Below are 25,000 nucleotides of genomic sequence, written 5' to 3'. Positions count from 1 at the left end.
GGTCTAAGTGCTCGGATCCAAGAGGGAACTTGGAGGTACAGTAGTACAAGCTAGCTTTCATGTAGCGTCTCGTTTGTCTCACTCTGTCTGTGGGTGTGAATGTGACATTTCTGCTAAAATGTGTGAACTGCATCGCTTTGTTACAGGTCTGTTACTTCCTGTTAATGTTTTTGTCCTTCTCGTAGCAGACATTTCTTGGAGGACGCCTGCCTCTTTCTTCCCTCATGATGCGACTCTCTGCCCTACTTCAGACCTCCGGATGGATCACGGTGGCCTTGGTTTTATCTCTAGGGTCGTGCCATCCAGTGCAGACTTCAGAACAGTCTGTAAAGCTGCTGTTGGATCACCCAAGTTTAACCAAGCCAAGCCTGCGATTTAACTGGAGGAATATAACTTGTCCTTTGTGCAAAACCATTTTCAGCATCATTGATATAGCCCTTCTGGTAATGGATACTCTGTATTTTAAATGCATGCCTTTGCTTGTATAACAGCAGTAGATCATATGATTACGATCTCAAGTATCACTTCTGGTTAGAGTGAAGACTTATGGCTATGAGGAAATACATGTGTATTTTTAACCTTTTCCAGGACAGTGCAAATGAAGAGCGCGTCGCTCGTGCATTGGGGGAGGCTTGTATCCAGATGCACTTGGCCCCTGAGAAGGTGTGTCGTCAAATAACCGAACTCTTCAGAGACGACTTCATTCTGGTGCTGCAGAAGTCACTCCTGTGGCCCACTGAAGCTTGTGCTCTGTTAGTGGGACCCTCTTGTGGTAAATTTGACCTTTACGCTCCATGGAACATCACCCTCCCCAAAGTCCCGAAGCCTCCCATCATCCCTCCTTCAGCTCCAGCTGCAGGTTCACCTCAGAGCAGGGTCCTGTTTTTGACAGACATCCACTGGGATCAGGTTAGTAAATACTGATTCTAAGTCAGACAGTAAGAGAATAATGATTTCATCTTTATTATTATTATTTTTAAGCTATTATTTATTATCTGTGTTACCTTTTCCTGCTGTTCTGAAATTGCGCGTTGCAACACTGGAATTTCCCCACTGTGGGACTATTAAAGGCATATCTTATCTTTATTGTCTAACAGGAGTATGCTGAAGGCAGTGCAGCAGACTGCAGAGATCCTCTGTGCTGTCGAAATGACTCGGGCACCCCGAGCTGGCGGCGGAGGGAGGCGGGTACTGGGGCACTTACAGTAAGTGTGACCTGCCTCTGCGCACTGTGGAGCACCTCCTGCAGCAGGTGGCCAAGAGTGGCCCGTGGGACTGGGTCTACTGGACTGGAGACATCCCAGCCCATAATGTGTGGTCCCAAACGAGAACACAGCAACTGTCTGAACTTACTGTCATCTCCAGGCTCATCCACAAGTAAGTCTACCTATTTAAACTATTTAAAAATGTAATGAATGCACTGTAAATTGTGGCTGCACAATTGATTTGCAATCAAATTTAATTTGAACAGTCCTGCATTCTGTAAAAAATCCTACTAATCTAATAAAAATATGTAGCAAATTTAATCATAATCACAAAGCTTGTGAGTATTTATACATTTATGCATATTTTCTTTAAAAATCTGTACTCACTGTTGTATGCTTAGGGGTAATGGCTCTTCACTTTTATGATGGTGTTTTGGTAAAACACTACTCTTGTTGCCCACAGACACTTGGGTCCAAATGTGACAGTATACCCTGCCATAGGAAACCATGAGAGTACACCAGTGAACAGCTTTCCTCCACCTTTTGTACACGGCAACAGGTCCTCAGCATGGCTCTATAACACTATGGCAGAGGAGTGGGCCCCGTGGCTACCAGAGCATGCTTTGAAAACTTTAAGGTTTATTATTTAATACAACAAGGTTATTTGACTGATGTATTGGTCTGTTGTATTTTTCATATGTAACTCTCTTTCAGATATGGTGGATTTTACACATTACAGGTTCAGCCTGGTTTGAGATTAGTGTCTCTGAATATGAACTATTGTGCTCGAGAAAACTTCTGGCTCATGGTGAACTCCACGGATCCGGCCAATCAGCTGCAATGGCTTGTACAAGTCCTCCAAGCAAGTGAAGATAAGGGAGAGAAGGTCAGTGAAGTAAACTTCACAATAAACAGGTGTAAAGTCACACTGTGACAATAACCACACAATCATACTGATATATGAGTGACCAAACCTGTTTTTATTGTTCTGTTCTGTTTTTACACTCAGGTGCATATAATCGGTCACATCCCTCCTGGTTTGTGTCTTGGCAGCTGGAGTTGGAACTACTATCATATTGTCAACAGGTTGGATACTTCTTATGTTTAAATGTAGACTTTGTAGACTAGTAATGACTGTCCACTGTCATCTTTACCCATCCAGATATGAAGGCACAATTGCTGGCCAGTTTTTTGGGCATACACACACCGATGAATTTCAAATGTTCTATGATGAGGAAACCCTGACTCGCCCCCTGAGTGTTGCCTTTGTGGCTCCAAGTGTCACCACTTATGTCAATCTAAACCCAGGTAATAAAGGCATCAACTGCATTTTAAGATGAGCACAATTTAATTACCATAGACTAAATGCACATTGTTTTAGGTTACCGGGTTTATGTCGTGGATGGGAACTACCCCAACAGTTCTAGAATGGTGCTCGATCATGAAACCCATATCCTAAATCTGACAGAGGCCAACCATGGCCCAGCACCACAGACCCCCGACCCAAACCCAAAATGGAGCCTCCTGTACCGGGCTACAGAGGCTTATGGTCTGCCCAGTCTGTTTCCCTCTGACATGGAAGGGCTCCTGCAGACCTTCTACAAGGATGATGTAATCTTTCAGAAGTTTTGGTATTTAAGATTTAAAGGTCATGTGTCTGAGCAATGCAAAGAAACTTGTAAAACGACCACACTGTGCTTTTTACGGAGTGGACGCTATGACATACTGCAGCAGTGCTCCCACCTCCACGGTTATGGAGACAGTTTGGCCCGTGCAGCCAGATCCACACTGTGTTGACAAAAACCTTAGAGACTAAATGAACAACAGAAGCACTGTTGCCAAAGATGAATCAAAGTCCGCCTATTATCACTGTTTCAGCAATCGTCAAGGACATTATAGTGGAGTCTATTTACAAACCTCATATTTGACTATTTGTGTTGCAGTACCAAATGTAAAGTGTTGATGACTGTTTGATTGTATATTTACTAGATAAAAAGGGTAAGTAATGGTAAACTCCTCAGAAATCCTCAGCTATTCTTTAAGCACTTTTGACCGTAGTGCCTTTTTTATTACCATACTGTAAAATTGTGACTGCAGATGTGATGGCACTTGTAGCATATGTGTTGGTCTCATCTGTGTGTTTCTCACCATCAGTGACTTATTTGCACTTTATTTTGTTGCCAGTTCTCTTACAAGCCTACAAGGAAAAGCAATAAATATATCTGAAAGTGAGCCTTGTCTTTTAGAATATAAACATCTTGATACATTATTTTAAATGAATTTTCATCTTATTTTAGACAGAAAAACTAAAAAAACATAAAATGTGTAGGTACCTGCTTCAATTTGGGATTGAGGATCAAAAAGCACAGCTATATTTTCTTACATAATCCAATCTGCTTGAAATTAATGGAAATAAAAAACATAAGCCTTCTCATGAATACTTCATATAAATAGAGAACAACAAACAATGAGATTGGCAAAGTTTATTATGGTTCAGAGAAATACATGGTGACACCAAAATCCTCTTTATACAAATTCCAAGTCTTTGCTTTGTGTGGGTTGTCGAGTTCTTCTCTGGGCAGAAACAGCCTGTGAAGATTTAAATCAAACTTTCAGATAGAGTATTTTAATGATGGTTAAGGATATTATCTTTCACCTCTGAAACATACTTGTTCTCAACAATAAATGAGGTATTAAACCAAAAGTAGAATGGGACATCTTCATATCCTTTTGGAAGCCCCTGTAATACAACACAAAGTCAGAGTACACACACACTTTAGATTTGTTACTATTCCTATCAAATATATACAAGGCCTTACAGCACTAGATTCAAACATGACTTTGACATCTCCATCGACTACAGGCCCATTCTGTAGACTGATCACTGCGGCGTTGTTTCCCACATCTGGAAATACCTAAACAACACATTTACATTTTAAATATTACTTTACTAAAAAAAATATTTGTATCCCAGTTATTACAATTATGGCATTCACTTGACAGCAATATACAACAATTAAAATGTAAAGCAAAGTTTAGTTATGTTACAAATGATCTGTAAATATACTAGTAGTATAGTACTTGTACAAACTTGAATATTTACTTACTGTGCAGTTTTCCTGTTTAGCACACACACATTCAAACACCAGCTCCTTTCTGACAATTATCTTCACTTTTAAATCACTGCCATTACCTTTACCAACACCTGATTTAAAATAAAACAATCATTTATAATAAAAAAAATGATAATTTAAAATCTTATATATATGAAATTGCACATAAACAGTTTGAACAGACCTGTTATAGAGTGGATGCGGATGCTCTTGATCCTGAGGCTCTTTACAGGAGGCAGCTGTCTGTTAAACTTTGTTTTCATGATTTCATAATATCCCACGTACCTGCTCTGGGAGAGGAGCAGTTGATTTTAATACAGAACAGGCAATAACAGACAGTCAATTATTTGGAATTAATGAGAGAATGGCTCCTACCTGTGAGGGCGTCTCCACTCCCTGAAACTTACAGCTTTGACTTTTGTCAGTCCTCCTCTCACCAAAATACTCTAAACTGTCCTAATGTGGAGTATATAAATTATTAGAAACACATAAATCATTAACATATCAGTACAATATATCCCATAATGAACTCACCTGAGCTGATTCAAACTGGTCACTGTCTATAAGCCAAGTGCACACCATGGTACCTGTACGCCCTGAAATATACATGCAAAAAATAATGATATAATATTATAGTTTAACTTGTAAACTAATGCTGCCTTCATGTGCTATGGAGAAGATGATCCTTTCCAGTAGTGAAGTGGTTATTACAAGTGTGTTTTGTCAAGTGCTTTTGTGCTTGTAGCAAAATGAAATGTGCCAAAAACAACTAACTGTAAGTTCAAAGGCAAATTTTCTTCATTCACCCCTGTCCACCGTTGTATCAAAGGTTATTTTTATCTCAGCAACTTGTGCATCAAAATTATCTCCACTTTTCCAGTAGAAAATATGACACAAGGGGCCATTCATGTGCAATTTCCCACTCTGCCAGTTGTATTTACCATAATTCCCATGCCACATGAAGGCAACATAAGATCATACAGTTGTGAACAAACCTTTTCCTCCTTTACAGTGAATCGCTATAATGTTCTTTGGATCAGCAGCCATCCACTCCCTCACACTGGCCGTGTACTTCAGCATATCCCTGTAGTTTACAGAGAAAAGATTTTAAGTATTATGGAATACATTATAATGTTTCTAAACACATTCAACTTACTCCAAAGAGGGCACATTATGATCGTCGATGAAGATTCTCTCCACTTTGTAATGAAAAAACTGTGGGTCATAGCCTTTTTCACCTGAATAATTAAGACAAAAAAGATTTCTCATTTTAATCCCTTTAATGATATCTTGGATCTGATTTCTGTAAAGCTACCAAGTCTGAAAATAAACAAAGAAAAGAAACTTACTGCACAGGTTGTAAACTTTATAGTGTCCTTCATGTTTAGTGTCTAGAAACCTTGCAACCTCCTAAAGAGATCACAAAGGAATGAAGTGAGGCAAGTCACTGAGTGCGTAAAAATTTAACTGTATAGAGTATAAAGTAGAGTAAACAAAGTTTATAGCTTACCTTAATGGGATTTCTGTAGAAGGACTGTTTGCCAGAGGAGGGGAAAGACATTGCAATGACACGGTCTGAATGGGAACAAAATTTAATGGTTCAGGTTTGGGAATTGATACCAGTCCATGATACCAGTATCTTGGACACAAACCTGTGACATAGGTAAGGTCAAGGTCAAAGCCATCCTTCTGATAACGTCTCTTGTTTTCAGAAACCTAAAAGAACATAATCACACCTTTTATTTTCTACTCAAACTTTTGAACATGACAACATAGCAAATAAATCCAAATATGTCCTTACCATCCTCCTGGTGACTTTCTCCAACTCCTTTTTCTGAGCTGCTAATCGGAACACCCTCACAAGAATTAATATTCTCAAGAAACGTAGAAATGTCACCACCCTGACAACAAAGACAAATATTTGTTGGCATTTGTAGTCAATCAAAACCTTTTAAGTAAAAATTACAAAGCACCTGGGGATAAGGCTGGCTCCTGACAGATCAGTGAAGGTGTAGATCATTGTGACCACTAAAGTGACCACCACAACAACAGCATCCAATATGTTCAGTCTTGAGCTAAAATAGACTGTAAACCTGAGAGGGGAAATTTTGTTAATAAATTTTAACAATAAATGTGCTCAATGCCATTTTCTTCTTTTCAATGGGACAAGAAAGTGTACTTGTGTTAAAAGCAAAGAAATAAACAAGAATAAAGTTTTAAGAGAGTCTGGCAGCAAGTCAAAGCATTTTCCAAACATCAGCTTGTGTCTTTTCTGCTATAGTCAACATCCTCTATGTGTCACAAAAATGTCGGTCGTGTTGTCACAATGCTAAAAATGGACAACTTAATTTAAATTCTAAGTAAAAGGCTTGATATCAAATACTTTTTTCAATACAACAATGATAATAAGAAACATTTTCTTTAGAGAAGAGAATGTAATATTTAACAAAAAAATATTTTATATTATTGTGGTGTTATACTTTTATAAATACTGTTTGCATAGATTTGTATAGTATACATTTTTTTAAACAACCCTAATACCCAGTGTATCAGAGTATATTGTATACTACATTGTTGAAAAACGCAGGTGGTTATAAATTAACATTTTGCCTGACAGACCTAGCAGGAGTTTACCAATGCTTTCCCTGGAATATTTTCTTTTAGCCAACTTCCTCTTTAAAAGCTTCCTGTAAAACAGATAGTCAGAAATGCATTCCTGCTGACTCAGGCATCACCAGTTGCATATCCTAGATTAAGAAATATGTCAAAATGTCTGCAGAAGTTAAAATTTTTTTTTTCTCTGTTAACATATAAGTAAAATGTAGAAATTAGGTAGGAAGTTAGGAATTTATTGTGCAACTAGGGCTGCACAATAAATACAAATTTGAGTTGGCCCGCAACGGCTGCAATTATTTTCATAATGTTGTCTGCAGAGAACAAAATACTGTCTTTTTATGATACATTTTGTGTAGTTAAATCTCTACAAACATGTTTTGAAATGCATGAGTTTATATTAGTTTATCAGTCCATATTTTAGTTCTTTTTCAAAATTTTATGCGCCTGGAGCTGTGTAAAATGAGCCCTCTGAATCATACATTTTGAGCATATTTCAAAGCTTATTGCAATAAAAAATTACAATTAAATTTTTTTCCAAAATCGTGCAGCTCTACATGCAACTTAGTTAAAAAGGTTTCTTGTCCACCTACTTTTCTACATAGACCCGAAGCAGAACATCAAAGAGGAAGAAGAATGAAATGACCAGGGACACAGCCTCCAGAGCGTTCCCCAGCTCCCTGCTTCTGGCCGGCAACGACAGGTCCACGATCACCAGCACTATGTCCACTATGATCAGAACCACTCCAAATATACTGCACATAGAAAGACACACTAGCAGCGTATTATTTCAAAAACATACAAAACAGACAAATTAAAACATTAATCACTCACCGAAATCCAAAAGACATGACCACAGGAGAGATTTTCTTCCGGATATTGCTGGATAAAAAGCATGCATAATGGGATTAATAAATTACTTATTTAATTTAATGCAAAGAAAATTGCATTAACATACTGGTACAAATTGTCAGGGTCCATATCCTCCTCTTTTCCATCATCTATTTCCACTTTGGCATCCTCCATCTTTGCAACATTTCTTAAAAAAACAAACAAGCAAACAAACAAACAAAAAAAACAACAATAAAACAATACATTATCACTTTACAAAATACATACTAGGATGCACTCTTACTGGCAATGCACTATATGTGATGTAATAGTTATAGATGAGGCATGTCTAGTTTGGGTAGTCAAAACTAATATAACAGAAGAATAAGTTACCCATTTACACCTGCATCTGATCCAGGGTTGAAATGGACAGAGGACATGGTGCTAGAGTCTTCACTTTCAATTTCTAGCTTTAAAAAAAAAAAAAAAAAAAGAAAGAAAGAAAGAAAAACAATATATACTATTATTTTTACTGACAAATTACTTTCACACAAACGGCAACAAGTAAATGACGCAAATTACAAGAGAACAAATTAAACATTGCAATCTGAAAAAGACTACGCAAAATGCCACAGCTGTGTGTTGCAAACCACTGCAGCCCCAGCGCCCCTCCTTTTTTTTTCTAGTTTTCACAGTTTTTGAAGTTTTTACTCACCCTTCAGCAGCAAAAGTCAAGCAAACGCACACAGCCAGCTTACCCGTGCCACTGTCATTCGCGACATTATACGAGCGTAGTCTTGTGATCTTGTAGTGAGGACAAAAGGAAGACAGTTCAAAGGTTAACCGGGCAGATTTTTTCTCTCATCCACTTTCCCTCCTCGGGTTTGTGCAAACGTAGCGAATTTAGACTTCCTGGACTTGAGTGAGAAATGCAAGGCGCTTTTCTGGCAAATTTTTACTCATCGTCCAGGACAACAAAGACTGACCTGAGTAATAAACTATATTCTCGAGACAAAGCAACAGCCCAAGTAAAGTGAAGTTAGCTGTAGCGGGCCTAGCATCTGCATCCCTCCCTCTCCGGCTCTGCAACATCTGGTTTTAATGAACTCGCTCTGTCACAGGGAGTTTGTTTGGGACCTGTTCAATGGCAAAAAAAAAAATCTTCTTTATAGTTAAAACATAGGCTCAAAATATTTCATTTTAATCCTTTTTCTAATTATTTTTGTAAAAAAATATATAATTACTCTCAAATAGCCTAATTATAGTCTAAACACTTAGCTACAGTAACATCTAATAGTCTGATTATAAATGGATAATTTTGTACGTTGGTGTTTTTTTTATTATTGTTTACACAATTTAGCCCCCTGCATATAAACAATGGATCTACTAACACTAGAGGGAGCTGTTTAGACTATTTATCATAGACCGTATAAATACAGTCTATGCTCTTTATGTATGAGGTCATATAACGCACAGTAAGGCACAGGCTACAAAAAGACCGTTTTCCAGCAGTTCAACAAAATTGCTTTGTTCCTCCACCTCAAAGAAAACCACATAAAAGATATGAAATAAAATAAATAAACTATTGACAGTAAAAGTTTGTTAAGTTATATTATTATATTTAGGTTAGAAAGTCCTGTGCACTTTTCTGCTTCATACGGCATTTTTCCCTGTATTGAACAAAAAGAAAAACAGATTCCAGCTCTGGCAGGTGGTTCTGTTCTTGAGTCTTAATGTGGACCATGCAGAACCAGCTCTAAATAATTCTGACACTTCTGAGAAAGAAACAGATGGAAACTGGAGCTATCCCTGGATAAAAGACACTCTATGCTGATTGTTTATATGTTGAGAGGAATCATGGCAACATTACTTGTGGTGGTTTTGGTCTGCAGCTTTGTTCCAACGGACATGTCAGTAAGTAGCCTATTATTTCATATTTTAATATTACATATACATACATATGTTGAGTGCCTTGAGGGTGGAAAAATGCCGTATTAAAATGTAACCATTTACCATTACATATAAGCACTGTGACATATCTATAGTTTAGTGTTTCTCTGTCTAGGAATTGGACTCATGTGAAACAGAAGTAGCAGCTCTCAAGAAAAGTATAAAGCAACTGGAGAATAACCTTTTGATCGGAGTTTGGCAGATACGATACCTGCAGACGCACAAATATTTTCAGCCTCTTCACCAGACTACATCAAACCAGGATCCACAATCACCAGCTGTCGGTGATGGGACCAACAGTAGCAGGACAGTGGACAGTTTGGACAGTAGACAAACAACGCGACTCCCGTCTGCAGGCAGTCTTATAGTACATGACAAAGGTAGGCCTATGTATTTGGATTTTTGTGTTTTATTTTGTATTTTGTCTGCCTCCTGGGTCAGCCACCTGCATGCATTGATGGAGATGTTATTGCTTCCCTGAAATGTTCCTTACTGTGGCATTATATATCTTTCATTTATTTAATTACAGATGTTTTAACCCCTTAAAAGTCAGAACTGTAAGTGGGGTCACCACTCCATAGATCTGACCTTTTATTGATGATGCCAGATGGCAATGTAGAATATTCCAGGCAAAGCAATAACATATCCATGGAGACAAACAGAAGGTAAACTCTCCACTGAAAAGTTACATAGTGCACCTATATTATTACAAAAAAAAAAAAAAGAAAAGCAGCTTGTATTCCAGGAGTAAATGCTCTTTCCCATTGCTGCAGACTGTTCAGAGCTGTTTGACAGACAGAGGTCTCCAAGTGGCTTTTACAGGGTCAGGCCCATTTCCAACCAGGACCCTGTGTTGGTTTACTGTGACATGGATGACGGCGGTGGATGGACAGTGTTTCAAAAACGCAGACACGGCAAAGTAGATTTCAATAGGTAATCACAGTAAATGTTAGTGTTTATCATAGCTTCCTTTTGCCAAGTATGTGTGTTATTTCACATTGCAGAGACTGGGTGGACTACAGAGATGGATTTGGGGACTTTAAACTGTGGAATGATGAGTTTTGGTTGGGCAATGAACACATTCACTCATTGCTTTCAAAAGGTTGTCCTTTTAATAAACATTAAAATGTAATGTTCAAGTATTTTTCTTATATTTCATAGTATTTATTTGTTAAGGTAAAAATTTGGTGAAGATAGACTTGATGGACTGGGAAGGACACAGAAATTATGCCTTTTATGAGAACTTCAGGATCAATGCTGAATCTGTAAGTGAACAAAATATGGCTCAGCTATAAAAATATACTTAAAATGGAAGTTACTTAAATTTACTGTAATCTGAATTGAAGGATAAGTACCGCCTTCAATATGGCCAGTACAGTGGTAAAGCGGGCGATGCTCTGACAGGAGGAGGAGGGATGGTGGAGCAGTGGTCTGCTTGTCTCAGTGGGATGCAATTCAGCACCAGAGATCAGGTAAGGATCATATTATAAAAACATGTATGGAATGTAATGTATGCGATGTAATGTTCAGACATATATGGCATAGAAGACAGCAAAGCATAACATTTTGATCATTGGTAGTGAAAGTGATTTAATTTCTTGTTCATAGCTTACACAAAAATCATACTTATTTTTACTGTAGCAATGTTTTGAAAACTGTAAGCATTTGAGTGAGTTTGACATACCAAATAGTGGCTAAATATGGATCACAACATCACAAAATTCAAATTCAATGTCATGCTTGAACAGTGTACTGCAAAGTTAACAGAGATCTTTGACAGGATAATGACCGATATCATCAAGGCAACTGTGCTCAGGAGAATCAAGCTGGCTGGTGGTTCAACCGGTAAATATTCAGTTCACAGATTTCATTCAAATTTCAACATTATTCTCAGTAGTGGTTTTCATCTAATAACTTTCAACTGACAATATTGAGACAATATTATGGCAATCATCAAAAATGTTCTTAAACATGCCCACAATGTCATTGCACTGAAAAATTACCACAAAATAGCTAAAATATTACTTTATACATGTCACTTCAAATTTCTGTTGTTATTTTTATTCAGATTTTTTTTTTCCCCACTGTTTTTAAAATGTCTATTTATCTCTAGAACAACAGCTGTGAAATTCATTTTTACCCGTAACTCTACCTCTAACTCCCAATCAAGTTCATTTTGACTCATAACTACATGACTACAATATCATTACTACATTTCTCTCTTACAGATGTCATGCAGCCAACCTAAATGGCAAATACTACAGAAACGGGAAGTATTCTGGTCAGCTGGACAATGGTGTGGTTTGGGGTCCGTGGAGAGGTCTCTGGTACTCCCTTCGGCACACGACAATCAAAGTGAGACCATTGATGTTCCTGGATGCTGTGGGGAGCGGAGATGGAGCATTTTAAACAACAAAGTTAACTGTATAACTATTTTAACTAGGGATGCACCAATCCAGCTTTTTCTGTTTTGATATCAGTATTGATATTATGGCTTTAAGTATCTGCTGATATCCGATAAAAAACAATAACATTGTAGGGGGGAAAATTGCTTTTTTCCTTTTCTCAAAACACAGTTAACTTATTACAAAATTGAATTGTGTTATGTAATTGCTATTTTTCTTGTAAGTTACAAACAGCTTTGTATGAATAAAAGTTCAAACATTCTGATATGGTCTAGGTCAAAATCAGCCTGTAAATAGTCTTATTACATCCAGTTAAAAGCCAAACCAATATATCATGGAACCAATATCCGATCCAGCTAATTTTCCTGCACTGCTGCGGTTTTTCAATACCAATCTGCGCATCCCAATTTGAACCCTTTTTCTATTTAAATATGCAACAGACAAATCTACAATGATCTGAATTGACATTGTTATTACTTGTCATATTTCTTCATTTCCTTTTTCTCCAAAATAAAACTTGCATTGTAGCCATAGGCCTAAATCCCTGTGTTATAAACTGTGCATGAACTTAAGGCAATGGTCTGCAGTGATTTTACATTCAAATTGTCCCTACCCATTGAACCTGAATGTACATTTTGCATCCTATAAATACAAACAGCATCACTGCACATAATAAACAATATAATATATCATAAAACCTGTATAGTATAAAATTATACAATTATTATAAAACTTCAAAGATCACAGCAAATATATGCAGTACTTTATGACAGATGAAGTAAACAAAATACATTCTCTCTTTATCGTGAGCTGTATATCTTGAGAAAGGCTAGACCAGAGCACCTGATCATGTTTGAATATGAACTGCATATGAGGTGGCATGCTATGCCTTATCAGTGTTTACTGCATACACATAATCCTTAATATTCAACAACAGATTTTTAAAATTTCAAACGCTTGCAATTTACTCGTCTCCCTCTTCACATGGAGAGGACAGATCTAGGTCCATCATCTTCTGTTCAGCCTCGCTCAGTCTGTAGGGCGAGCCCCCACTGCTGCCGCTGAAGTCTCCAGACATGGGCAAAGACCTGCACCTGTTCTTCCTCTGCTGAGATGAGGACACACTGAATGTGGAGCTGCGCTGGCGCCCTCCTCTAGCACATGAGGATGACTGCGCCTCCTTCAGTTTGCGGGCCAGCATGTTCCTCTGTATGGGAGAAGGACCACGTCGACTCCAGTTCAGTTCAGCCCTATTCAGACTGAGGTGATTCATTCCAATGGGATGGTCCTGTCCCGCAACTGGACCCCCAATACCAGAGATGCCCTGGGTTCTGGGAACCTCTTTTTCTACTGGATCAGGCTTGAGGAGTCTTTCAGATGTTGAAATTAAATTGTCTGTGTTAGTGCCAGTATGTTTAACCTCATTATTTTGTGTGTCACTCCAAGTCTTCCTTAAATTTTTTCTCTGGAGTCTTGCTTTGGCCCATTCTGATGCACTTTCTTCTGTAAAGGGATAAGAAGGGGGCAACTTTCCACTTCTCTTCCAACTGCTCCCCTCAGGAAGAGTGCGAGATCCCACCTGAAATACATAAAATTGTACATTATAGATCTGTTCTGAACAGACATCATAACCGCTTACCTAATACGCAGCCGAATAATCAACAGTACACTGATATATATTCATCTAACTCTTATATTACTAATATATTAATATATTACTTATAATATATTATGAGTAATATATTATTATTATTACTTATAATTAATATATTACTAATATATTACTGTTGCCTTAATTTGCACTACTACTCAACACAGGTATCTTAACGCCCACCAGTTTTGTTTTGACATATCAAGAGAGAAGACACTTTATCAGGTTGTGTGGAGCTGAGGAGCCATCTTAAATAAAGGGCATTTAGTGACACTAAAACAGAAGTGTCCAAAGGATAATGAAGCAACCCTGTAAACATATTTTCATAACTATGTATATATTAGACTTTTACAATAATATACTATAATAATCCATCTTTTAACTTATCACACATAGTTTGCTAACATCACTGTGTATGGGGCTGCATACATGTCTTGTTCACTACATTTCAGATTACAATTGCTGAGAATTCAGTTGACAAACCTGTGTCATACTTCTTTCTCTGAACTGCCTTGCGAGTGCAGCAGATGAAAGCTGAGGCTTAGTGTCATTAAAACTACACGTTCGACGGAAATAAGGATTCCTATATTCATAGTTGTTTTCATTTCCTGGAGCAGTTCCTTGCTTGAGCCCAGCCAATCCACTCCTCTCCACCATCTCCACCCAGTCCGCTGTCCGGTCTCTCCAACCAGTGCTACCACTTTTTGAATGACCAGAAACAGGAGGTCCAAGGACTAGCTCCACTCTGGGACTTAGTCTGTCAGGTGTGGTCCTTAAAGTTTGGACAGGCATGTCAGAAAAGGGTGCAGCAATTCGAAAAGGGCTTGAGTTGGTTTCTTTGGGTGGGCCCAGTGGGAACGCCGTTGGGGAGGGGATGGGGGAGCAGGTGGGGGAAGTCGAGGTTTCAAGCAGAGTGTCATGAACTGGACTTGAGGAGACATGATACAGCTGTGTGGCCTCTTTCAAACCTTTCTTCTTCATTTCTTTTAACTGCTGCTGAGCCAAACGGTACCTACAAGGAATAAAGGGATTAATTTACACGAAAAGTCTATTGACGTTAGTAGTTCGGTTCAAGTTTATTCATGTGATTTTTTTGTATTCTATGTACAGTATGTCATTCAGATTTGCATGTACAGATGTATATATATCAAAATATCAAAAAATCCCATACATAACTATTCACGTATTTTAGAGAAAAGTGCATTGTGTAACTTAGAAGGTACGTAACGGCTCCACAGAGACGTTAATGCTTTGCCTATAATATTTCACAGTATGACATTAAACTTATCCATATGGAAGCATGTAGCACTAACAGGACAAATTGCTTATCAGATCTGTGGAAATTAAGAATGCATTTTTTAAGCAATAAAAACACCACTAATTGCATAAATGCTAGATATGTTTACAGGTAGAGGTGTATTACCATCATCACTACAACTAAAACATAAATATACTAATATTATAAGACTATTACAATGGCTAAAGTTTAGTTACCCAAATATTGGAGGCAGCATCTTCTGACCACTAGGGGACAGTCTTTCTGGGTCTTGTGCAATAGGTATCACCAGAGTCTGTGTGAGGGGTGGAGGGGTAATAGGAGCTAAGTCTTTCTGAGAGGCAGTAACCCCAGTTGTTGTAATATGGCCATCGGTGACGCTGGGCCGCTGTAGGCTGTTGGCACAAATGGATGCCTCATCAGACAACTTCCTCCCCCCTGGAGAATGGAGAGAGCCCCGACGAACTGAGCTGCAGGAAGGAGGGGTTTGGCAAAGCTTTCTCCACACGGTTACAATAACAGTAGCCAAAATCACAGCCAGGCATAGAGAGATGCCCACCACAGCCACAATGTTATTACCCAGGGGTGAAGTTCCAGTGTGGACGGGTGGGAGGGATGGAGTAGAGACAGGTGACACTGGAAAGGAAGAAGAATCTTTAGAGTGGCTTGTCAATTACATAGCCAATTGAGGTATATTATTTAAAGCCCACCATGCAAGTATTAAGAAAAGAAATAAATAAGTACATAAAACATTTTTTGGGGGGAGATGTGATGTGCCACCTTCAGAAAGATATGTTATTACAGTTGCTTTGGTAGAATATGGATATTGTGCTACAGAAATAATAATATATACAACAAAAGAAGTATCTGACTAATTAACATAACATTGTCTTAGCAAAAGTATTAACAAAACAGAAAATTACAAACCAACACAGTCTTCAAGGGAGCAGAGAGACTGTTCTTTCACCATGCCGGTGCACTTCAGCCCACCTCCACCAGAGGGCAACAAACAATTACGGATCCTTTCCCTCACTCCCTCACCGCATGTAACGCTGCACAAGCTCCAAGGCTGCCAAGGACCCCAAGACTCTACAAACATAAAAAGCAAAGATTGAACTTTTAATTAATTAATTATTGTTATTATTATTATTATTTTTTGTCAATGGACAAACTACCGAATGAAAAGACAGGGCTATTTTGTAATTCAATACATACAACATTTCTCTCCTATGGATAAGCAGCACAAATTAATGAGAGGATTTTATTCCAGATGCCCTTTCTGATAATACCCATTCTTCACTCTTTATCTGATCTTGGAATTTTTTTTTATCAAACGTGCACCTCTGCATGGTCTGTATCATGTTACACAGTTTTTATGGTTTATATTTTTAAATAGGTGTTAGATGTCTGGTGATGCGTCTACAGACAATTTTCTTTTTTTACTTGGCACAAACAAAAAAGTTATACCTGCACTCCTATGAACCACCAAACACGTCTGCGCTGGACTTGGTGACCGGCTGTAGTTGAAGACAAAGCGAAAGCAGTACTTATTCCTCCCAGGGTAAAACACTGAGCAGTTAAATTCGGTTTCATTCTCTCCCTGAGTGAGCCAGTTATACGCCAGAGGGGGTGATGCCGGTTCCTCTGTACCAAAGCCCAACAGTGTGATACTTCCTGTCCCGGAGGTGGATAAACTTGGACTGACTCCTGTGTCCTTGTAGAGCAATACTTTTCCATTTACGTGTGCGCACGGTGGAGTCAGCAGCTTAACAGACATTGTCCCTTCACATGCACTCCTATAAGCATTGCCATTTTCAACCAGAAGCTTGTAAGAGAATATTCTGGACAAATACAGAGGTCCAGAGCTTTTAACATCCTGAGTGGAATGAGGTGACTTCAGTGCTACTCGTATGAAGTCTTTTTCAGTGAATGGGAAAGCACATGGCAGCTCGATGCTTTGGGAGCGGAGAGGTTTGATGGGATAGCGGGTGCGTGCTCGGACCTTGTCGATGCTGTTTCTACCAATTTGGTTGTACTCCATGAAGCCGACTTCCAGGAAAAGAGCAGAGTCTATGCCCCTACTGCAAGCTGTGAAGTGCTCATTAGTGGCTATACCAACCTGAGGGAAAAGAGACATACAATTATTACATCATGTTTGATTTAGAAATGCTTTTTTTTAGTACTTTAACCTATCCCTATATTATTATAATGGTAGACACTATATCATGAAATTAAAATCAACAGACACCAAACATATAATCATCATCACCACCTTTCTGTTGCCTTTGTTGTCTATCAGATCTTTATTTTAGTTGTCGACTAGTCAGCAATTATTTTTCGATGAGTCAAATGGTAACTGAAGGCTTCTAGAATATTTACAAGATAATGTTTAGAATTGTTTTTGATTTAAATAGCCAGTTAGTTATAAAATATGTTTTAACGTCTCTATAGTCCAGACAATGTTAATGATTAGCAAAATATGATTACAGTTATTCAGATTAGTTGCAGCCCTACTCATTAAAACTTTATATTTTCATTAAGTTATTCATAGTTTTTGTACTTTTTTTTTAACGCTAAAATCATATATATGTTTTTTGCACCCCTACCTGAAATGAGCCAGAGTGGTTTCCAGCCCTCTCCACAGCCACATGAAAAGTGGGCCATTGCACTTGCAGTTCTGAACTCCACCACCAGGTAGTACTCTCCACTCCATCATGGTTTGTCCCATTATTGTGAGAAGCTCCAAGGCCAATGCTTGTTTGCCTCAGCAAGAAGCGGAAGGTTCCTGCATAGAGGAAGCAAGAGCAGTTGAACTCCACCCTAAAAGTTGTTGGGATGTTTGGGATCTTCCGAGCCGTTAAGGTGGTGTTGGTCTCTGTGTTAACTAAAGAAAGAGTCCTTTGAACTATTGTACTGTTGCTGGAATTTGATGTGAAATCCACAAATATGCTGGCGTTGCTAAGGGCGATGTGGAGAGAGGGCCATATACTGAGCCCTGCCAAAGCTATGGAAAAAAAAGCAAAAAAAAAAAATTGTAAACAAATCATAAAATCATTTATTGATTGAGCATTCTAACCCATCAGCAAGTTTTAAAATCTTTATCAGCTTACAGGTGCCATAGTGAGATTTAGTAAAGTTGTGATATACTGATCATTAGTTGATACATGAAAGCATCACTTAGGAAAAAAGCACTGCAAGTGTAAATTCCGAGACACTTCAGTTTAAGGAACACTGACCACATATTAATCACTAACTAAGTGGTAATTAGCTAATTAGCTGTTACTTGGCTATTATAAAACATGTATTAAAGCTTATTAAAATTTCATTTTTTTCCCCCAGTATTTTTATTGTAATCCCCACTACTTCAGTTAATGTCTTAATACTTGTAAATTGCAGCCACAGATAAAAATGCACTGAAAGTAATTTATTTCTTTAATGTGTCATGTACTCGTTCTGATAAATATCCTTCTAAAACTATTCAGGACATTTTCACAAAATTTACAGTGGTACAATATTGCTAGTACTTGATATTCGTTTGGTATCAATTAGTATCTGGGTATTCCCAGTCTTGTTGCATTCTAAAACAAAAATTCCTTCACTTCTAAGCCTTCCTCAAATGGAAACAGAGAATAGTCCTACCCCGCCCTTCCTCTTGACCTATAAGAACCTATCTATGTTTCTAAGTATATTTCAGTCCAAGTTCATTTGTTAAGGTTTAGTTCGTCTCACCATATCCCGTGAGTGCCAGCAGCAGAGGAAGTGTGCAGAGAGCCTGTGGCATTACGATGTTACGATGTTATGTTTTTTCTCCTACAGTTTGTCCTGTTCGTCTTCCTCCATCACTGACCACTGAGAATGAGAAACAAATCCTGCAAAAAAAAACAAAAACAAAAAAAAAACCAACAACTCTAGTTTCTAGAATCAAATTACTAGTCGATGATGGGATCTTTTCCATTGCATTAAACCATGAAAAACAGGAAGAAATAACATTCATTCGGTAATTTACAAAATTATTCTTTTTCCTCCAGTCTTGGCTATGCCCTTTGATAAACTTCTGAAGGTTCCCAGGTCCCTCCTTTAGACTGATGCATTTATAAAATCATTATTATATCATTAATATATATTTTACTTGAACAGGCACAAGAAACTCTATAAACTCCTCATAGACAAATGTCCATATGAATCGTGTAAAGATGTATAATTGTCGTTCATACAGAGCATTGCATAATTTCAATTAACTGGATAGGTTCTGTAAGCCTATAATATTTTGCGCAGAATTGTAACATAAGGTTACATACAGTTAGAGTGCGGGAAGGAAAATACTTCCTTATTTTATTTTTTAGGCTTAATTTAAAATCGTGGAGTAAAGTAGACAACTTATAACCTAAATTTTCAGGTGGAAGTCTTACCGGTCACCATGCGCGTGTTGCTCCCAACCACGGACACGCGCCGCAGAGAAATACTTGAAAGAATCCCCAGATCCAAAAATCCCTGTCAGTGTCTGTAGTCAGTGAGGTAGTAGATCCATGGGCAGTAGCCTGAGCCAGTAGTTTAGCCACAGGCGCGCAGCCAGGAGATCGTGAACGCGCATCAGAGAGTGTGCGCAGTGCGCGGCATCTGCCATGTACTGTGTGCCAAAAACTAGCCTACAGTCTATGTGGTAAATATGTGATTCATTTTAACTTCTTCATCTGCAAGCTGGTCGTTTTCAGTTTTATGCCAATATAAAGTATCGACTAGACAAGTCACCGTTGCCCGTTGCGTTTAATTGTCTGATCTTAATGCCATTACAGACCCAGGCACCTGGTACATTGTTGAGATTGCCCGAGGAAAAGTAATTACAACAAAGCAGATCAAAGAGAAAGGTCCTTAAAATGACTGCCTATAAAGGGTAGCTGTAGTGAATAGCAAAATAACTTTTAAGAGTACAGCAGTGTAAGGCAGGCTAGCCTACCCATCTGCATACAGCTGCACAAAATTATTAAAGTTGATCACTAGTTCTGTTGAGATTAAAAGTTGGGTTTATTGTGTATTGTTTATTGTCAGGCTGTAGCTATGCCTCCTGGTGTATACTGTAGATTGAGGTCAGATTGGAGCCAGTCTATCTCAACATGTAGCAACAAGACAACTGCCTTTACAGTTTTGTATTGCACATGTGTTATCAATGTGATTATGAGATTATTTCCAGTTGGTCTGATCTACCGATAAGAAAACCGCAAGAGAATACTAATCTAATCCATACTTAGCAGTTTTTTTGTGCAAGTATTTTTGTTTGCATTCAAAAACTGATTTTTTTTGTTATGAAACGCTCTTCACAATAGAAACCACAACTTAAGTTTTAACATTTGAGATAACAAATGTTCTTGTGCCTCTGGCATTGTATGAACAAGTAACCTGATTACAACAGCAGGTCTGTCTATGATGAAGTAAAGTGATAGCAATGACCTGTGTTACACCTGTCATCTTTGCAGGTGCTTCTATGAGTTACAAAATCTTGGCACAAAAAATTTATCTATTTGACAACATCTGGCAGTTAGAATTCATAAGTGATATGCTGGGAAAACACAAATGCCAGAAGATCAGGTGGTTAATCTTTTAATGTTAGAGTTACCAAAAGTGACAGATCATAAACAGAAATTCAGTTTTGACTGATGCCCCAGATAAAGTTCTCTTAAATGTACTATATGCAACAGACAGTAAAAATTGTGCAACACAATATGGTGGGTTAAAGGTATTTCCAGATCAGGGGGAAAACATGTTAAAATAGATTTGGGTAAAACCTCAAACCCTCAACAGAATCATCTCTACACAGATGTCCCATTTTCTCCGCGAGCAGCAACCTACAAAATAACAGAATTTAAATAAAGTTATCAAAAACAAACAAAGCACTGAAATTAATTTAAAAAAAAATCTCCAACAAACTGAATTATTTTCTGGTATGACTTTAACAATACAAATACTTTCTAATATGTATTTGTATTAAACAATGACACATAAATAACATCAGACAGTGCTTACCTTTCTTTTGATAGAAGAACTGAAAGTCCCAACAGCTTGGCAAACTCCTCTGCCGTCAAAGAACCCTTCTCTGACACCTATGAAAGTTTATTCAAATAATTTACATAATGATGCACTGCATTATGTGTAATACAGTACAATTACCGCTCACTGAGTTAGAAAATTTGATTTGATTCCAATATGACTTGCCTGGTTTTAGGCATTATCATTAACGTAGGCCACACATACTGTTGTTCATTATGGTACAGCTTACATTGTCCAGGGCTGAGGCGATCATTTCCTCTTCACTGTGAGACTGCAGCTGGACCACCATCACACCACTGTCAAACACACGCAACCTACACAGAAAACAAAGTAGAAGAGGTGTGTGTGACAATGAATCTTTACTGTAATTGTCACATTATATGGTAATTAATCAAGAGAAAGAACACAATATATCCCAATAGCAATGTTTTCTTTCAAAGTCTAGAAGCAGCAGGAAATGACACACAAGGGCTGAAGAGACTTTGGAAAAAAACAGGAAGCCAGACCCAGAGGAAACCCTCTGTGAAATGGGTGCCAACTGTGGCTTATATTTTGCTATATTTTCTATACACTAGTAGTGAATTCTCCTAAATTAAACTACATGAATTAAAGTAACAAACTCACCTCACAGGCAGCTTTAAGGACTCAAACATCTTGCATGCATTTAGCAAATCTTCAGGAGATAGCAGCTAAAGAATAGAGAGACAAATAACCTCTGAACTTTAAGGTTTATAAAGCATAAATTTCGGATACTGTCTGTGTAAAAATTCCATTGATACCTCCATCCCTCGTGCACGGTTCACAAGACAATACACTTCAGTCAGTGACATCATTCCTCCACGCTCCTACAAGTAGGCAAGTTTTGTAACCTTTGTTACACATTTATTTATCTGATGTAACAGGTATCTTGGACAAAACCTTGAGCTGGCCTAACAATGGTTAAACCCCAAAACATACCCTTTGAAATTGATTTTAGGCATTGAAAAGTTTGCTGTGTCTACCTCTAGTGGGGCCTGAAGCATGTCTCCAAGTTGCTTGGCCAGCTGCATATGGTAATGTGTACCTGATCCATGTGTTTCTCTGGTCACAGGATTTGCTATACCCATGCTCAATAAGTAGGACTTGAAGCGTATAGTCTGTGAAGTTTGAACACAGTTAGCCTGGTTTTGATGACAATATTGTGGAAATTTCGTACCTCATCTTCAGTTATGTCCCCCTGTTTGTCTTTTATTTTGTTTGCTATAGATCTGGAGACCTCCACCATCTCTTTGGCCTGTAAAAAGTAGTTAAATTAGTATACAATAAACAATATTTTTATACAACTGTAATCAAATATATTTCAATTTCAAATTGTATCCAAAAAGGAAGCCATTCTTTACCTTCACCATTAATTTACTGAGGTCCTCAAAAGCCTAAAACAGAATTCAAACAAATAACTGAGAAAAATATGAACAATTAAATTTACCACAAGATTTCAGGCTCTAGCAATAATTTCACTTCCAGAGACCGCCCTATTTTCATCACTTGTTTTTGGCTGTTGCTGAACATTCTTGCACCCCTTCACTTTTCAGCAGTTGATTTAATGTCATAGCTCTAGCGAGCATTACAGTACATTGGATGATGTTGTAGTAAAACATTTGCTTCATCTGGACTGAGACTGACAATATATTTTCAAGTTTATTTGTACCTCAGAAATGTTTTTGTCTGTCTCTTTCCTCTTTTCTTCGATCTTTCGCTCAATGCCAACAATTCCCACTGCACGCGTCCTTCCTGCCTATAGAGCCAGACAGGAAAGGCAAACACACAATGGAACAATGAAAACACGTAGGAAACAATTTCAAAACTAAACAAAAATGATCATAATTTGAGGTGTTGTACCCCAAACTACACTATTTTAAGTAATGGAGTATCAATATATTAGTTAGGCTTGATATGTGGAAGATTTCAATCAGTCTATAGTTTACAGATAGGTTAGTATTTACATAATTCATTGTGTATTAATATAATAATGTATATATGTAATTGTCCCACCTCTTGCAAAGTACAATTGCAAGTTTTGCAAGTTTTATTAAAGGACAATTACAAAGTCATAATGCAGCCAATATTGCCATCTTGTGGCAACAGCTATACGAGTAAAATCTGCTTATGGTTTTATCCTACTGTACTTCTCTTATTTTAAAGATGTTTTGTAACCTGAGTGCCTGTTCCTGTGGGCATAGGTTGTGAAGCTGGTGTATTTTCCCATCTTCGTTGTGTCATCTCTTCTGATAATCTCCTGAAAAACTACAACATATAGAATGCATTAATGTACAAGAAGTATTCAGTTATTTTTATTTTTTACTTAAATTTGGTTACTTTATTGTTTATTAGCATGACCATTACCTCAATCTGTCCATGTTCTTTGAAAGATAATTTGATGTAGGAGTATTTGCTGTGTTGATAGGGACCTGGCTCTTTGTTGGCAGGTGCTGGGTGCAGGTGGATGACAATTTTAGCACTTTTGCCAATACCTGCAGCTTGCTCCTCAAAGAATATAATTTGAGAGAGCGGCATAGATATACAACATTCCTGCGAAGTAGTGTAAAAATGTTATAGATGCCCTTAATAATCATAAAATGTAATTGAGTAGATCCCTTACATGGTTTTTAATATCCCTCCAAATAAGTCGATGAGTTGTAAGCAAAACAGCTCCTACGTCCAGTTTAGCCTAATAAAAAGAAGAACATTAGTTGGTATTTGTTTATAACAGAGCGTATGTACACTGTTATGCACTGGAGGCTAACATACCTTGTCGTCACCGTCATACAACCTGACACCTCTCTGCTGAATCACTAACGTTTCATTTATTTCTAGTAGTCCATTCGCCCAAGAAAAGCGATCCATATTCTAAGTTTGCAACTCCTTTAGACCTACTTTAGAAATATTTGCTGCAGCTACACACAATCTGCTGCTATGCTAGTTTAATGTTTACTTCCTCTACCCGGAGTGCCCTGCCCTGCCTGCATAGAAACACAATCAGTATTGGGGGGAATATAAGATAAATGGTAAATAAATCAGTAACATTATGATTCCATCTAAGTCAGCCACAATTCAGAATATTCTTTTCCATAAAGTGTATATTTTTCTACATTACCAGTTAATTGGATTTGCTCAAACTACCCTAGAGGGGTCCTTGGCTATGTTGACGTGACTAGCGGACTAGCGCCAGCTGTCATAGATGCTAGTTGGTCTGCCACTATTCGCGTCGTGTTTTGGCATTTTTTAAGTTATTTTTACTGTTTCTACCTCCCTACATCTTTTTGTAGACTTAAGCATAGATGTATGTCCGAAAGTTTGGTGAACCTTTGCATTAGATGCCTTTTTGTTGCAGAATCTCCAGAACCGAGTTAGCTGTAGCTGGCTAGCTTGTTGTTAGCTGCAGGCAGAAATCTGGTGCAGACAGGTTTTGCTTCTTGTCTTTGGAGTCATTGTTCACTAACGAATTTATATGTATTGTTGTTGTAGAGATAATGTTGCTTTTTAGCACGAATTATACGATTGTGAAAATGCTTATTACTATAGAATAATGTTTTAAGAGTAGTGTGAATTTTGATCTGTTATGTTAGATCCTATTGACTGATCTGTTTTAGTAATCAAATTGGTTTCCAGTGATCGGTTATTTGTAACTGGAACAATAATTATAAACAATGGATAAAAAATCATTTGACATTGTCCTAGATGAGATTAAAAAGGTAAGCAGTACATTATTATGTCTTTGGTTCTTTAAATCTAGATAAAGGTTTGGCCATATTAATTTCCTTTCTCCTTTTCTACAGTGTGTCCTGACGGACCAACGCATCAAAGCCATAGAGCAGGTGCATGGCTACTTCTCCAGTGAGCAGGTAGGTTACCTATTTACTCATACCAAACACTCA

At 37.8% G+C, this 25,000-nt stretch overlaps 5 protein-coding genes across 8 annotated transcripts; 2 read left to right on the top strand and 3 right to left on the bottom strand.

Annotated features, from left to right (window-relative positions):
• The first annotated feature begins 6 nt into the window (after positions 1-6).
• Positions 7-3,437, top strand: smpd1 (sphingomyelin phosphodiesterase 1). Its single transcript, XM_020922880.2, is given in 10 exon segments — positions 7-35; positions 186-443; positions 589-909; positions 1,098-1,176; positions 1,179-1,377; positions 1,669-1,842; positions 1,920-2,091; positions 2,215-2,291; positions 2,368-2,513; positions 2,587-3,437. Coding segments are annotated over 9 exon segments (1,803 nt in total). The 5' UTR covers positions 7-35; positions 186-224; the 3' UTR covers positions 3,003-3,437.
• A 236-nt stretch (positions 3,438-3,673) lies between these two features.
• tpte (transmembrane phosphatase with tensin homology) lies at positions 3,674-8,867 on the bottom strand. 4 transcript variants are annotated; one of them, XM_020922883.2, is made up of 19 exons: positions 8,478-8,867; positions 8,156-8,232; positions 7,890-7,970; positions 7,766-7,813; positions 7,525-7,686; positions 6,292-6,411; positions 6,120-6,219; positions 5,971-6,034; positions 5,829-5,893; positions 5,668-5,728; positions 5,475-5,556; positions 5,314-5,402; positions 4,853-4,914; positions 4,694-4,774; positions 4,503-4,608; positions 4,313-4,410; positions 4,025-4,120; positions 3,875-3,945; positions 3,674-3,794 (listed from the first exon to the last, which is right to left on the bottom strand). In XM_020922883.2, the coding sequence occupies exons 2-19, from the start codon at positions 8,200-8,202 to the stop codon at positions 3,692-3,694; spliced, it is 1,536 nt and encodes a 511-aa protein (XP_020778542.1). In that variant the 5' UTR covers positions 8,203-8,232; positions 8,478-8,867; the 3' UTR covers positions 3,674-3,691. The 4 variants fall into 4 exon arrangements, with proteins under 4 accessions (XP_020778542.1, XP_055017050.1, XP_020778541.1 ...); XM_055161075.1 differs by having other exon boundaries at positions 8,156-8,228; XM_020922882.2 differs by having other exon boundaries at positions 8,521-8,867.
• Positions 8,868-8,871: 4 nt separating this feature from the next.
• fgl1b (fibrinogen like 1B) lies at positions 8,872-12,121 on the top strand. The gene is made up of 8 exons (XM_020923068.2): positions 8,872-9,676; positions 9,828-10,092; positions 10,486-10,645; positions 10,717-10,814; positions 10,889-10,977; positions 11,059-11,184; positions 11,493-11,557; positions 11,941-12,121. The coding sequence occupies exons 1-8, from the start codon at positions 9,590-9,592 to the stop codon at positions 12,119-12,121; spliced, it is 1,071 nt and encodes a 356-aa protein (XP_020778727.2). The 5' UTR covers positions 8,872-9,589.
• Positions 11,299-19,662, bottom strand: LOC110158507 (thrombospondin type-1 domain-containing protein 1). The gene is made up of 8 exons (XM_020923013.2): positions 19,454-19,662; positions 18,774-18,913; positions 17,651-18,048; positions 16,512-17,163; positions 15,972-16,133; positions 15,263-15,680; positions 14,252-14,780; positions 11,299-13,696 (listed from the first exon to the last, which is right to left on the bottom strand). Exons 2-8 carry the CDS (start codon positions 18,823-18,825, stop codon positions 13,082-13,084), a joined length of 2,826 nt encoding a protein of 941 aa, XP_020778672.1. The 5' UTR covers positions 18,826-18,913; positions 19,454-19,662; the 3' UTR covers positions 11,299-13,081.
• A 961-nt stretch (positions 19,663-20,623) lies between these two features.
• Positions 20,624-24,081, bottom strand: vps36 (vacuolar protein sorting 36 homolog). The gene is made up of 13 exons (XM_020923010.2): positions 23,874-24,081; positions 23,725-23,793; positions 23,469-23,654; positions 23,280-23,369; positions 22,774-22,860; positions 22,466-22,498; positions 22,282-22,359; positions 22,088-22,222; positions 21,866-21,931; positions 21,711-21,775; positions 21,316-21,400; positions 21,063-21,139; positions 20,624-20,884 (listed from the first exon to the last, which is right to left on the bottom strand). The coding sequence occupies exons 1-13, from the start codon at positions 23,967-23,969 to the stop codon at positions 20,803-20,805; spliced, it is 1,149 nt and encodes a 382-aa protein (XP_020778669.2). The 5' UTR covers positions 23,970-24,081; the 3' UTR covers positions 20,624-20,802.
• Positions 24,082-25,000: the final 919 nt, after the last annotated feature.

This window comes from Boleophthalmus pectinirostris, unplaced genomic scaffold (assembly GCF_026225935.1).
Source record: "Boleophthalmus pectinirostris isolate CB_2022bp ecotype Guang Dong unplaced genomic scaffold, ASM2622593v1 HiC_scaffold_319, whole genome shotgun sequence".
Taxonomy (NCBI): Eukaryota; Metazoa; Chordata; class Actinopteri; order Gobiiformes; family Gobiidae; genus Boleophthalmus; species Boleophthalmus pectinirostris.
This window is presented reverse-complemented; position numbering and strand designations above follow the sequence as displayed.